The sequence below is a fragment of the Halichoerus grypus genome, chromosome 6, assembly GCF_964656455.1.
Source record: "Halichoerus grypus chromosome 6, mHalGry1.hap1.1, whole genome shotgun sequence".
Classification (NCBI taxonomy): Eukaryota; Metazoa; Chordata; class Mammalia; order Carnivora; family Phocidae; genus Halichoerus; species Halichoerus grypus.
The window spans coordinates 5,820,463-5,834,673 of NC_135717.1; the positions used below are offsets into that span (position 1 = coordinate 5,820,463).

Genomic DNA, 14,211 nt, shown 5'->3' on the forward strand with positions numbered 1-14,211 from the left:
TTGGGGATGGAGGGTGCTTTGTCAACATGGAAATGGTTCTGGTTTAGAGACTATGTCCCAGGTATCTGCTTCTGTCTAGGGCTGTGTTTTTCTTGTAAGTACTCAGGTAACAGTGAGTACCAATACTCAGTACTTTGGGAGGTAGTCATTGTTAACTCCAGGTTTTGGTAACTTGGCTCGAAGAGTTGTTTGTGTCCTTGGCACCTCCTCTAGAGCCACATCCCCCACTTTGTTAGATTGATTCAAATGTAGATATTCCTTGTAGATTTCAGGTAGAGGAGAAAATTCGTTATAGCCAGCTCTTTTAGAAGTGGAGATTTGCCTCTTGGTGTGGCTGAATGTCTGTGACATCAAGTCTGAAGTTTGGTACATGTTACTAGGTTTGCCTACCTAAAGAGAATTCAGCATTGCAACATTCTTTTTTAAGGTTTTTTATTCATTTGAGAGAGTGCGCATGCACATGAGCAGGGGGGTAGGGTCAGAAGGAGAGGGAGAAGCAGGCTTCCCCCTGAGCAGGGAGCCTGACACGGGGCTCAATCCCAGGACCCTGGGATCATGACCTGAGCTGAAGGCAGATGCTTAACTGACCCACCCAGGCATCCCGGTGTTTCACCATTCTTTAAAGATGGTACTAAAGGGGGGCGCCTGGGTGGCTCAGTCGTTAGACGTCTGCCTTCGGCTTGGGGCATGATCCCAGGGTCCTGGGATCAAGCCCCACATCGGGCTCCCTGCTCAGCGGGAAGCCTGCTTCTCCCTCTCCCACTCCCCTGCTTGTGCTCTCTCTCTCTCTCTGTGTCTCTCTCTGTCAGATAAATAAATAAAATCTAAAAAAAAAAAAAAAAGAAAAAGATGGTGCTACAGGGCTGAAGTAGTGTTCTGTTGGGACTCAGCGAGGGGCTGGGTGGGGGGTGATAAATACACACATCCATAAGGTGATGAGAATTTCCTCGCTAAGTCACAGGTCAGAAGTCTTGAGCAGGAGTCTGGGTTAAGTGCACGTGTGCGCGCGTGTGCGTCCTCGTGCTCGGGTCTCGGAGGCGTGGTCCCGCAGCCCTGGGGTGACGCAGAGCCCGTGCCCACAGGTGTACTACCCAGTGCGACACCACTTGGTGCAGCACATGGTCAGCGCCATGCAGAGGTTAGGCTTCACGCCCAGCGTCACCATCGAGCAGAGGAGGCTGGCCGTGGACCTGTCCGAAGTTGTCATCAAGTGGGAATTGCAGAGGATCAAGGACCAGCAGGTTTGGCCGCCAGACTTCTGTCGTCCCAGATGACATTCCTTCTGCTGCTCCCTAGAAATCGTCCACAAAGTCACGTGTGTATGTGTTTGTGTGTTTTTAAGCCGGATTCAGACATGGACCCAAATTCAAGCGGAGAAGGCGTCAACTCTGTCTCATCCTCTATTAAAAGAGGCCTGTCGGTGGATTCCGCCCAGGAGGTGAAACGCTTCAGGACGGCCACGGGGGCCATCAGCGCGGTAAGCGTGCGCGCACACCGTGTGTGCTTGCTTTTACGGGTTCTGCGCTTCCTTGAGGGAGTTTGTTCATTTGTTCCACAAATTCTAAGTGTCGCCTCAGTGCCCGGCACCGTGCCCAAGACACAGCTGGGAAAGGCTGCGCTCAACAGGGAGAAACCCAGTGACACCCGACTTAGCCGCGGGTGTTTCCCAAGTCAGCACACGTTTTTCTTGATACACGTTTAATACCCTCAGAGTTCTGACGAGAATGGTTCATTCCTTGCAGTAAGGCTCTGAGGGAAACTGTAGGGTAAGAAAATCGATTGAGAACGTGCACCCGTGTTGTGTTCGGTATTTTAAAAGACTATGTCCTATTTTGTTGGAGGGCAGCTGCCAAGAGAGCCCTGGGGATGCTCGATCTCCTCGCCCCTTGTGGAGGTGATGACTCTGTCACTTTGTGCCTCGGTTGAACTGTCCCTCCCTTCCCCACTCCCCCCGAGGACATGGTCCCTGCATCCACCTGTGCTCAGGTTGGACTCCCGGAACCACGTGAGGTTTTGTCCATTTACATGTCCGCACACAGTGGGGACAAGCAGGTCTTCGTGGTGCGCGCCCTGCCGGCTCACCGTGGGGCCTCCCAGCTCCTCTCCCTCCTCTTGCACACACATTCCACAAAGCAGAGTACCGATGGCTCTCTTCCCAAATCTAAGTCCGGGCAGCGCGCAGAACAGCGTCTGCCCCCGGGAGGACCGCATCCTGTGAGCTGGCGGCACAAGTGCCCTGTGTTGGGAATGCGTCGTTGGGATGCTCTTGCTGCCTCTTCTAGGTGTTTGGGAGGAGCCAGTCGCTGCCCGGAGCGGACACCCTTCTTGCCAAGCCCATAGATAAGCAGCACACAGACACCGTGGTGAACTTCCTCATCCGCGTGGCTTGTCAGGTGCGGCTTCCTGGATGCCTTCTGCTAGGGGTTCTTGAGAACAAAAACTTCGTAGTAGAATCCAGAATGTTATCTCCAATAGAAATAGACAAACCAAGGTCTGAGACTAGCTCTGTCACTTTCGTGCCAAATTTCACTGATTTCATGACATGCTAATATTTCTGAAACCTGCCTATGTTTTATGAGTGATAAGATTTTTTTGAAACATTTTTTTCTTTCAGTGGTGATAAAATAATGGTGTATCTTTTTTTTTTATGATTTTATTTATTTGACAGAACAAGCGGCGGGGTGGGGGAGTGGCAGCAGAGGGAGAGGGAGAAGCAGACTCCCCGCTGAGCAGGGAGCCCAATGCAGGGCTTGATCCTAGGACCCCAGGATCATGACCTGAGCCGAAGGCAATCGTTTAATCAACTGAGCCACCCAGGTGCCCCAATAAGGGGGTATCTTTATAATTAAGGGCATCTTGGTGTTGGCAAAACAATGGCAGTAGATCAGTGATCTTGGGCACATTATTTAACTTCCAAGGTACCTGTCTCATAAAGGTGCTGCTGGGATGATCCAACATACATAAATTATGTACAACATTTAGTAATTTAAGTGCCTTTAAAACTTGTGTTTGTGGAGCGCCTGGGTGGCTCAGTCGTTGGGCGTCTACCTTCGGCTCAGGTCATGATCCCAGGGTCCTGGGATCGAGCCCCACGTCTGGGCTCCCTGCTCCGCGGGAAGCCTGCTTCTCCCTCTCCCGCTCCCCCTGCTTGTGTTCCTTCTCTTGCTGTGTCTCTCTCTGTCAAATAAATAAATGAAATCTTTTAAAAAATAAATAAATAAATAAAACTTGTGTTTGTTATTCATGTCAGTGTATTTTCATGGATTTGTTGGAAATCTATTCCTGAAACTTCATTTTTCCTTTTCAGGAAAACGTAAATGAAATTTTTCTAACTAGTTTTTTTTTAAGAATTTGGGGATCTTAAGTTTATATAATTATTAGAGTAGTAGGTCTCGCCATACTGGTGAGGACTTCAAAGTGCTGAGAAGACTCTACTGAATTTTCGAACCAGTACTTTCTTGGTGCTCTGGCACTGGGCACAGCCCGGGAGGTCTGTGGGGTTGGGGGGAGCTCAGGCCCTGCTCTTGGGGAGCTGCCTGACACTGATCCATCTGTCACACAAACGAGTGCACATCACCGCTGACCTGACCCCCTAGCAAGGCGGCAGGAGGGCCCCGTCTGAGAGGGGCCCTGAGGCAGAGGAGGCCCCGTTGAGTCAGGTGGGAGAGGAGGTGGCCGGGAGGAGAAAGCTGGGCTGTGCGGGCGAGAGGCAGTGTCGGGACACTGGAGACGTCCGCGGTGAGACGGGGCCTTGAACCCGAGTGCGTTTTCAGGTCAACGACAACACCAACACGGCCGGCTCTCCTGGGGAGGTGCTCTCTCGCCGCTGTGTGACTCTCCTGAAGACCGCCTTGCGACCGGACATGTGGTCCAAGTCTGAGCTCAAGCTGCAGTGGTTCGACAAGCTGCTGATGAGTGTGGTGCGTGCCTATGTCTGTGCCCCGCTCCCGGGCTTGGGGCCGGGCCGCGGAACCCTGAACCCTCCGGTCCCTCGGCCAGTCGTGACCGCTAAGGAGGAGCAGGGAGTTTGACTCCCTGGAAAAGATTTTAAAACTTGAGCCTGAACCCCCAGCCCCAAGCAGTGAGGAGCTTTGGAAACGTCCTAGTTCTCTTGCCTACTGAAATCTCGTTTCTTAAACGGACTTCCCAGCTGGCTTGGGATAAATAGTTTTAGTTGATTTATGCGACAACCTCTAAAACAAATGTGAATTTTCAAAGGGCACATATAATTTGTTATTGAGCACTGTAAAGTCTGGTAGCAAAGAAATAAGCCCCCAGTGCTGATTACTTGGTGGGTTTTTTATTTGGTTTATTTCTGTAAAAACCATGATCCTGTAATTTCTGGCTGCTACAACCCCATTTTAAATCTTTGTTACGTTGCATTGCAAAGACTAACATAATTGCCTCAGTTTTTGAAAGGTTATAAAGATTCCCTGTGCTATGAAAACAGTGTGATCATAGGCTGCCTGTGTGCAGTACATGTGTTGATTCAAAGTACTGTCACACGCAGTCACGGTTGAGTCGAGCTCAGCCATTAGCGGATGGCCTCTGGCACGTAATAGGCTAACATTTTCATGATGCAGAGTGCCGAGCTCACAGCAGCTTTCCACCTTGTTCCCACACTAAGTGGAAGATTTTATTTCAACCCAGTGAGCACACACGGTGTATATGCAGGGCATCTGTGTGTGCAAGCCACAGAAACAAACGTTTCAAGGAGCGACACTTTGCTGCAAACCATACGCTCTATTTTCTGTTATTATTATTAATGCTAACATCTGTTAGATTGATTTCATGACCCACAGTCTCAAAGATACTTCCTTTTGGAAGGATATTTGTATTGTAAATAAAAATGATACGAGAGAAGTGGAATTCAGTGATTGATTTTTTAGACCAATTTTAGTGATTTTCCTTTTTTTTTTTTTTTTTTTAAGTTTTATTTTTAAGTAATCACTACACCCAACGTGGGGCTTGAACCCACAACCCTGAGATTGAGAGTCCCATGCTGTACGGACTGAGCCAGCCAGGCGCCCCTGGTTTTCACCTTTTAATATTGAGTATTAGTATTTTCCATGAGCTTTTAAATTAGGAGGTTTAACTAATTTTAAGTTGTGCTTGATTTGTGTTTCTGTAACGGACTGTACCAGAGTATTGATGACGTCTGTGTGTGACCTGTGTTCTCCATTCCAGGAGCAACCTAATCAAGTCAACTATGGAAATATTTGCACGGGGCTGGAAGTGCTGAGTTTCTTGCTCACTGTCCTTCAGTCTCCGGCCATCCTCAGTAGCTTCAAACCCCTGCAGCGAGGCATCGCCGCGTGCATGACGTGCGCAAACACCAAGGTTCTCCGAGCGGTCCATAGCCTCCTCTCCCGCCTAATGAGCATTTTCCCAACAGAGCCAAGTAGGTGACCCTTCCCCTGGTGCCTGAGTGGATGGGAGGGCACAGAGAGTGTCACTTGAGAGTGCTCATCCTCTGGTTACCATAGGGAGTGTTTTATTATCCCGCTTTTCTTTGTGCTTTCAACCTTCCTTTAAAAAAAAAAAAATAGACATAACTTAATGGCAGCAGTCATGATGTTGTATTTTTTTGTTTTGCTTTGGAAATGCTGTTATTCATCAGCCGAACGTGACCATTTCCTTAAGGCAGTAAAGGGGAACTGGGTCATAATGTGTTGTCAAATGTCGAGCAGCTGCCAAGATCGGATTTTGGCATATCCCACATAAGTGTATCTTGAGCGTGTTCCAGTTAGGCGTGGTGAGATAAGACGTCATTTAGCTTGGCCAAGTCAGAAGCAGCCCAGAGAGGAGCACCACGCGTCCTGCAGTGGGAAAGAAGCGCCCAGGCCAGTTGCTGCAGATCCCAAAAAAACTAAAGCTCAGTGTCTAGTGTGAGGAAAGTTGGCCTCCCGGAGCCCGGACAGGCCTGAGAATCCGAACCACAGGGCCCACGTTCTCGCTTTTGTTGCAGGCACTTCCAGTGTGGCCTCCAAGTACGAAGAGCTGGAGTGCCTCTACGCGGCCGTCGGGAAGGTCATCTACGAAGGACTCACCAACTACGAGAAGGCCACCAACGCGAATCCCTCCCAGCTCTTTGGTGAGTGTGTGTCTGCCCTGGTTTTTCTAGCAGCCGTTCCATTTGGCATGGATCTCTCCGTGCTCTCTGGACGAGCTTTCCTTCTGGGAAAGTCTCGGGATGTCGGAAGGAGCTTTGAGCTGACGTGTGCTGTGGGTGTGTGTGTGGGTGTGGTCTGGTACACGTGAGGCCCCTGTCCCCTGTGGTCTTAGGGGAACGCCCTCCGCCCGACCAATGTCTGTGCTCCCTCAGTCCCTGCCGCCTCAGCCTCAGATGCAGGATCGGGTTGTGGGGGAACAGTCCCCTGTTTCGTGGATCCTGCTGACCCAGTTCTACCTCGAACACAGAGATGCTGCCAAAGCCGTGTGCAAATGTGGATAACTACTACCTTTCATAATATGCTCACCTGTTAGTAAACCACTCACGAGACAAGAACTAGTCCCTGTCTGCTTGGTGAGGCTCTGGCTGAAATGAAATGAAAGTTGGTTTCTCAGGTAATCGGGGCAGCTGACCGACTTTGGCCTCCAGAGATACCCAGAAGTCTAATTTTTGTGAAAACTCCCATCTCTGAGAAGGATTAGACTTTGGGTTAGAAATGTAAAAAATTTTTCAAACTTAGTCATTGCATAAAATTTTGAAAGTACAAAGGAAGGAGAACTAAAAGTTGCCTCTGTAATTAGTAACGTTTACTCTTAACATCTTGACATGTGTCTTTTTTCTATATATAAGGATATAAATATACGTACAGGTAGCCCTTGTCATGCAAACACTTGTTTCTGAATTTGCAAACTGAATACATTATTTTTTAATGAGTTTCTTGCTCTCCAGACTCTTGCTACTTGCTATCTGAAATTCAGGAGCCAGATAAATTTAGTTAAAATTGTATCCCTAACTGTTCAAGCTTGCCGTCCCTATTCTAGAACCAGATAGATTTAGATAGTTGAATACTTTTGTGACTTTTTTAAAAGTGGGGTCATACAGTAGATCCTGCTTTGCAACCTGGCTTCCAGAGCATAAACGTCTTGTTAATTCTCCAGAGGACTCTCTTTGAGAAGAGCTGACCACCACTGGCCCTGCCTCCCTCCTTTGTGAGGGTGACAGCAGGCCGGGGACGGGGGCGGCACTGCGGCTGGTGTCTGGAGAGTTGGTCACCCCAGTCCCCTCCCTGTCCTCACCCTGGGGCTCAGGTACTGAGCCATCGTCACAAGTGTCTCAGGTTACCTGTTGTAGAATCAGACTGATCATACATTCACTCTCTACTGAAAAATCGTCCAAATCTGTGACGATTGCATCTATAAATGGCAAATAAATACCCTTTTATTGGTCTATAATGGGAGCCATGGATATAAATTTAAAATGTAACGTGTAGGTCAGGATGTTCATAAAAATGTCAGCTAGGAAAGATAACATTTTTTTCACATACTTTGTGTTGGTGCTCTGACATTTTGCTCATTTTTATTGATCTTAGGCAATTTTACAGAATGGGTACAAATTGACTTCTAAAATATTCATCATGTCCAGATACTCTAGGTTTTTTTTTAAAGGATTTTCTTTCTTCCTTTTTTCCCCCCAAGCATATCATGGGACAAAAAATTTCACTTAGGGTGCTTTGCTATAAACTAAAGATAAAATCCAGAACTGAAGGTATGAATGTTGTTTCTACCGCGGCGCAGAAATTGGCTCTCGTGCCTGGTGTGGATCATGAATTAAGAATTAGGAGTGAAGGGGCGCCTGGGTGGCTCAGTTGGTTAAGCGACTGCCTTCGGCTCAGGTCATGATCCTGGAGTCCCTGGATCGAGTCCCGCATCGGGCTCCCTGCTCGGCAGGGAGCCTGCTTCTCCCTCTGACCCTCCCCCTTCTCATGTGCTCTCTCTCTCATTCTCTCTGTCTCAAATAAATAAATAAAATCTTTAAAAAAAAAAAAAAAAAAAAGAATTAGGAGTGAAAACACAGCACTCCACAAAGTGTAGCATGTGCCATACAAAAACTTAGAACGCTGACATTTGGGGCTCATCTATACTTTAGTCAGAAAGAGCACATTTTTGTTTAACACATTTTAAAATGTTTTAAATGGCACATTTTTGTTGTCCTTTTTTTTTTTTTTTTTTTTAAACTTTTCTAAAAAAAAAAAAAACAACCAGCAAATTTCTGCCTTTCAGGGACCCTTATGATCCTCAAGTCCGCTTGCAGCAACAACCCGAGCTACATAGACAGGCTGATCTCAGTCTTCATGCGCTCCCTGCAGAAAATGGTCCGCGAGCACCTGAACCCACAGGCAGCATCGGGCAGCACGGAAGCGACCTCAGGTGACAGCCATGGTCCCCGTGGGTTTTCTCAGACTTTGTGTAACACCTCAGTTGAATTCTGAACCGAACGTGAATTCCTGTTGTTTTTATGCAGTCCCTTGTCTGTGTGCTCTCAACAGAGAGGTTCTGAGCATTTCATTTAAAACCAAAGTGAGACTCGTTTTTAAAACGAATTACCTTCCAAATTTGTGACTATGAGGATGAAGAAATTTTTAAGTGGTTGCACATTGATGTGGAACATTCACCACTAAACGAGGGCTGTCTAATGAATGGTTAAAACACATTGCATAACCAGAGCTGTCATGCCTGATGAAGAATTAAGTTGCGGGTTCCAGGCCTGAGCAGTGGGCCCCAGGAACCTGAGTGATACGTCGGTGTGGGCGGGAGCTAGGCTTGGCACCGCTCTTCGAGGCAACTCGGAACAGAAGTGCTGTGAATGCGGCTTCAGGACTGGCTGTGTCTGGGTTCCCCGAGCTGCTCATCCGTTCCATCGTCCCCTCGCCCGTGTGGAGGCTCTTAGGAGGCCACCCTCACAGGGCGGAGTAGCAGGGAAGTGGTGAAGCAGCACCTCAAATCCCAGAGCTCTCACTGGAGAAAATATTGGGGGGGAGGGGTGATGGGCAGACTCCGACGTGCCACATAATACAGAGTGGTGGCCCGTGGACGCACATGTGATTGTTGGGGTGCGTCGTCTTTCTCTGCGTGAGCAGGAACCGGTGAGCTGGTGATGCTGAGTCTGGAGCTGGTGAAGACGCGCCTAGCCGTCATGAGCATGGAGATGAGGAAGAACTTCATTCAGGCCATCCTGACCTCCCTCATTGAGAAATCACCAGATGCCAAGATCCTACGGGCTGTGGTGAAAATCGTGGAAGAGTGGGTTAAAAACAATTCCCCGATGGCAGCCAATCAGGTGAGCAGCCAGAGGGGCTGTGCCCCAGCCAGGCCCCCCGCCTCCGTGTGTGTGTATGAAAGTTCAAGCACGGTTTTCTCAGCTCTTCTGAAAATTCTCCCGCAAAACGTTTTCTCCCCTGTGTTGGCACTGACGGTATCTTTCCTCGAGATGAATTTTTCTCACTGTGCTTAGCAGATTTTAATTAGAAGCTTGAAATGAGTGGTCACTCCTCTGAATGTGGTTTTACTTGTATTAAAATGTTAAATGAACCTTACTTCTTAGTCTTTGTAGTGGTAAAGGTAAGCCCCCAAAATTAATAGTGAGGGACTATAATAGAATTAATTTAATAAGATGCTTGCAAACTTCTGATTTGTTGTATAATTTAGTTGCTTTCTCTTCAAAGTGAGCTGCAGCCCGTAGGAAAATTGGATCAGCAGCTGTCTTGATTTTAAGTATTTGCAGATAGAGCCAGGATCTTTGTGTTTAGAAATGATCTTATCTTATTTTTACTGACAAAGTTGTAGGAGCTTAAAAGGTAATAGGACAGATGGTTGGAATACTTTTGAATGTGTCTTTTTTCAAATAGAAATAATTGACCTTTTCTTTTAAAAAAAAAAACAAAAAAACACCCCAATTCATACAGATGCCTACACTCCGGGAGAAGTCCATTTTGCTCGTGAAAATGATGGCCTACATAGAAAAGCGCTTTCCGGAAGACCTCGAATTAAACGCCCAGTTTTTAGACCTCGTGAACTATGTCTACAGGTAACAACAGCGATCAGCCAGATACTGCACGTATGTGTTCCCAGTGTGTCCTTGGAGTAACCGATGTAACATTTAATCTTTCACAATAGCTAAAGCTTGACTGTCCATATAAACACTAAGTGCCGTAACATATTTTGGCATCGTTAACACACCTTTTGCTCAAATGCTGCATCAGCCCAGGGGACTCGTGTATACCCGTGGCTTTCGTCCTGGCATTCCGGAACGTTGGCCCCTGCTTGCGGCTCGCAGAGGCTGCCTCTGCTGCGGCTCTTCCAACCCGTGTTACTCCTTCCGTTTCAGGGATGAGACGCTGTCGGGCAGCGAGCTGACTGCAAAACTCGAGCCGGCCTTTCTCTCTGGGCTGCGCTGTGCCCAGCCTCTCATCAGGGCAAAGTTCTTCGAGGTTTTTGACAACTCTATGAAACGTCGGGTCTACGAACGCCTGCTTTATGTGACGTGTTCCCAGAATTGGGAAGCCATGGGGAACCACTTCTGGATTAAGCAGTGCATTGAGGTAGGACGGGCTCGGCTCAGCGTCTGTGATGCCGAAACCAGGGGGTGTTAGCACTGTCTGGGAGGGATTGGAAGCCTCCACCCTAACCTGCTCTAATCTCTTCTGGGAAGAAAAAACACTTAAAGTTGTGTTTTCAGCTCAAGGAGTTTTTTAGGGGTGATTTTAAGCTCTTAGAAAGTTGAATAGCGTTTCTTAGCTTATAGCTAAAAGATTCATTTTTCCTCAAATATAAAAATTGTAAATTCTGTCTACGTGCCCTTAGGGATGTAATGTACTGTAATTGTGGGGTCCTGTCGTTCTTAGAGCCGGAAGATAGGGCAGCCAGGCCAGAGCAGCCTGACCGAGCCACGGACCTGGAGCCCTCAGTATGAGGAGTCGGGGTGCCGGTGACAAGGGCCTGTGTAAACCCGTCAGACTGTTTCAGTGCCTGGTCAGATGTTCGTGATGTTGCTGACAGGATGGTAGTGAGACTTCTGGTTTCTTGTTCATTTGTTATTGAAATCCACGATCCTTCGTTGGCTTAGTTACCTACTTGCTGCACCAGGCAGCCTGGTTTCCCGTGGGTTAGCGATGCTGGCGGGAGATCCTGGTCTGCTGGTGCGGAACGGGTGGAGCCAGCAGGTGACCTACCACGTTACTTGGTCCGGTGAGACCGACGGTTGTGAAGTTCTCTCCGGGCGCGTCAGGGAGAGCTTGCTGACGTGTTCATGTTGGTGCCGCGTGAGCATTTCATAGCGCTCTGTACAGCACGTATTGGGAGCTTGGCGAATGGCCACACGGTGGGCAGTTCCTGATTGATTCATCTTTGGTTCAAGGGACCTGTCGGTTGCTGTTACGTGCCAGGCCCTGGGTCAGGTCGTAGAGACACAGAGATGGAAACGACCTTGACCACGGTAGGCACGCTGGAGCAGATGGAGGAAGGACAGGTTGGAGGGCACCAGCTGGAGATGTGCCTTCCTTCCCTCATTTGTCCTGCGTGTCTGGTCTGTCACTGCGTGTTACCAGTTCAGGGCCACCTGCTTCTCACTCTTTTTTCTTCCTCCTCCTTTGTGTGGCCACCATCATTGCTCACAAGGGTGATGGGAGCAGTTGGCCCAGTGTCATCACTTTCCCTCCTACCCACCACAGTCTTGCTATTGTGGCAAAATTGTCCTTAATAAAGCGGATCATGTCCCTCCTTGCCTTTGTACTCGGCACAAACTCCCAACTCGCAGGATACAGTCTTTCTGGACCCCAGGTGACCAGACCCTTGCCCCTCCGTCCAGCCCTCTGCTGGCCTCCCTCCCTCCTTAGTCTCCCGCCCCGCTGGCCTCTCGTGTTCCCAGACACGCCACGTTCCTGACACCCAGGCTATCACAGGGCACCCTTTATTCTGTCCATCTCCTGGCTGTGTTACCACAGTGAGTATGTGTCTTCTTGGTTTGGTTTGGTTTGGTTTGGGGGTTTGTTTGCTTATTTTATTTTTTACTCTGTGTGTGTTGATGTTGGTCTTGTCCTTCCCTCTGACGCTTCAGCTCTACCAGGGCAGGGGCGCCTGCCTGTGAAGTTGACAAATGAATCCAGGGCCTCACACAGCACCAAGTGGGTGCTCAGTAAATATCTGCCCCAAAAATGCACGAGTGCTTTAGTTGAGTGGCAGCCAGGCCTAGGGGCAGAGGCCAGGGGGCGAAGCATATTGGGATGTGGGGAAGAGTCACGGGAGTGCTGGCTGTGGGTGGGGAGTGTTACGTTGCGGAAGAGCTCGTGAGCCCCGCTGAGGAGCTTGCACTGTCCCCTCGGGGCCGTGGGAAGCCACTGGGGGGACACAGGGAGAAGAGCACTCAGGTCGTCTGTGTGTGAGGAGACAGGTTTGAGAAGAGAAAGTCGATGAGTTAGGAACTTAGTCCAGGCAGGAGTTGATGGCAGGCGGAAGCCCGACTGGTAGGCGAGAAAGATCCTGAGCTTACGCTTAGACACGGAATCTGAGATCCTGAGTGAGGGGTGTCTGGAAGGGAGGTTCAGGCTCTGTCTAAGCTAGGGAGAAGCATACAGCCGAGCTGTGGGCTCAGGAGTCCTCAGCATGTGTGCTCCAGTCGAGAGGACTAGGTCTTCACCGAGAGTCCCTGCACCCCACATGCCAGGCGAATGTCCTAGGTTTGTCGTCTTTTTCTCTATAAACCCTCTTCAGCTGCTCCTGGCGGTGTGTGAGAAGAGCACTCCCATTGGTACCAGCTGCCAGGGAGCGATGCTCCCGTCCATCACCAACGTCATCAACCTGGCCGACAGCCACGACCGAGCGGCCTTCGCTATGGTCACACATGTCAAGCAGGAGCCTCGGGAGCGAGAGAACAGCGAGTCCAAAGAGGAGGTAATGCTCCAGATGGTTGTCTCGTCTTCAGCAGAATTCCTGTTTCTGTTGGCGGATTTTATATCAGCCTTCGATTTGGGGGAGGTGGGAAGGCAAGAAAAAAAAACCTGTCTCTACCTCAAAGTTCTGAATGTGGTATCTGCATTCAGTTAGCTTTTTCTTTCTTTTTTATCGAGGTACAGTTGATATAAATTACGTTAAATTCAGGTGTCCAACATAATGATTCAATATTTGTTTGTATATATTACTGAACAGTCACCATGATAAGTCTAGTTAACATCTGTCACCACACAGTTACAGAAGTTTTTTTTATAATGAGAACTTTTACCATTTACTCTCTTAGCAATTTTCAAACGTGCAGTGCGGCGTTATTAAGTGTAGTCACCATGCTGTACGTGACGTCCCCAGGACTTACTTATTTTATAACTGGAAGTCTGTACTCGTTTTGCTCATTCCTGATCTCCTTGCCTCTGGCAAGCACCAGTCTGTTCTCTATGAGATTTTTGTATGAGTGAGATCATATGGTATTTGTCTTTGTCTGTCTGACTTATTTCACTTAGCAAAATGCCTTCAAGATCCATCCACGTTGTTGCAAATGGCAAGATTTCATTTTTTTTTTAATGGCTGAATAATACTCCATTGTATATATGCACACCACATCTTCATTATCCATTTACCTGTTGATGGACACTTAGGTTGAATTGATAAGCATCTCATATTGCCGTTTAATTTTGAGATAAATCACTTTATCATGAGCTAGTGCTGCTTAGTATAGGATATTCTAGTGTTGGTGATTTTTCTCTCCAAGTGCTAGGTAGCCCGTGTTGTAGTAGACAGCACTACTCTGAGGAGGAGTGCCCACCAGCAGCCTGCTGTGCACCTCCCGAATCTCCGCTTCGTCCTGGCAGGGGCAGCCCTAGAGCCAAGAACTGGCCACCAGGACTGATACCTCATCTTGATGGCCCTTAGCACTCCGAGAGGAGCGGCTGCCACTGCTCCAGGCATAGATCTTTAAACTGTGTCTCCTTTGGTTTGTTGGCTCTTAGAAGCTCAGTCTCTCCCTGGAGTGTTGGGTTTTAGAAGCAGCTGCCCAGGGGCAGCTGGGGCTCAGCTGGTCAAGCATCCGACTCTTGGTTTCGGCTCAGGTCTCCGCTCAGGTCATGATCCTCAGGGTCGAAAGACTGGCCCGCATCAGGCCCAGCATCCGGCCCCGGCACTCAGCAGGGAGGCCCGTCCCCCCCCCCCTTTGTAAACCCCCCCCACTCGTGCGGGCATGCACACTTTGTCTAAAAGACATAAAATCTTAAAAAGCAG

General features: G+C 48.7%; 1 protein-coding gene and 1 non-coding gene across 16 annotated transcripts in view; one reads left to right on the forward strand and one right to left on the reverse strand.

Moving 5' to 3' along the window:
- Nucleotides 1–14,211, forward strand: part of TRRAP (transformation/transcription domain associated protein) — a 111,773-nt gene that overhangs the window by 58,664 nt on the left and 38,898 nt on the right. For all 15 annotated transcript variants that reach the window (XM_078074328.1, XM_078074335.1, XM_036064852.2 and 12 more), the window contains 11 exons: nt 1,083–1,241; nt 1,343–1,477; nt 2,283–2,393; nt 3,774–3,920; nt 5,188–5,401; nt 5,969–6,094; nt 8,233–8,379; nt 9,090–9,289; nt 9,915–10,036; nt 10,337–10,550; nt 12,718–12,897. In XM_078074328.1, coding sequence (XP_077930454.1) covers nt 1,083–1,241; nt 1,343–1,477; nt 2,283–2,393; nt 3,774–3,920; nt 5,188–5,401; nt 5,969–6,094; nt 8,233–8,379; nt 9,090–9,289; nt 9,915–10,036; nt 10,337–10,550; nt 12,718–12,897 — 1,755 coding nt within the window. The remainder of the gene's footprint in view (nt 1–1,082; nt 1,242–1,342; nt 1,478–2,282; nt 2,394–3,773; nt 3,921–5,187; nt 5,402–5,968; nt 6,095–8,232; nt 8,380–9,089; nt 9,290–9,914; nt 10,037–10,336; nt 10,551–12,717; nt 12,898–14,211) is intronic.
- Nucleotides 4,954–5,026, reverse strand: TRNAE-CUC (transfer RNA glutamic acid (anticodon CUC)). Its single transcript has one exon. It is a non-coding gene; the product is annotated as a tRNA-Glu (tRNA).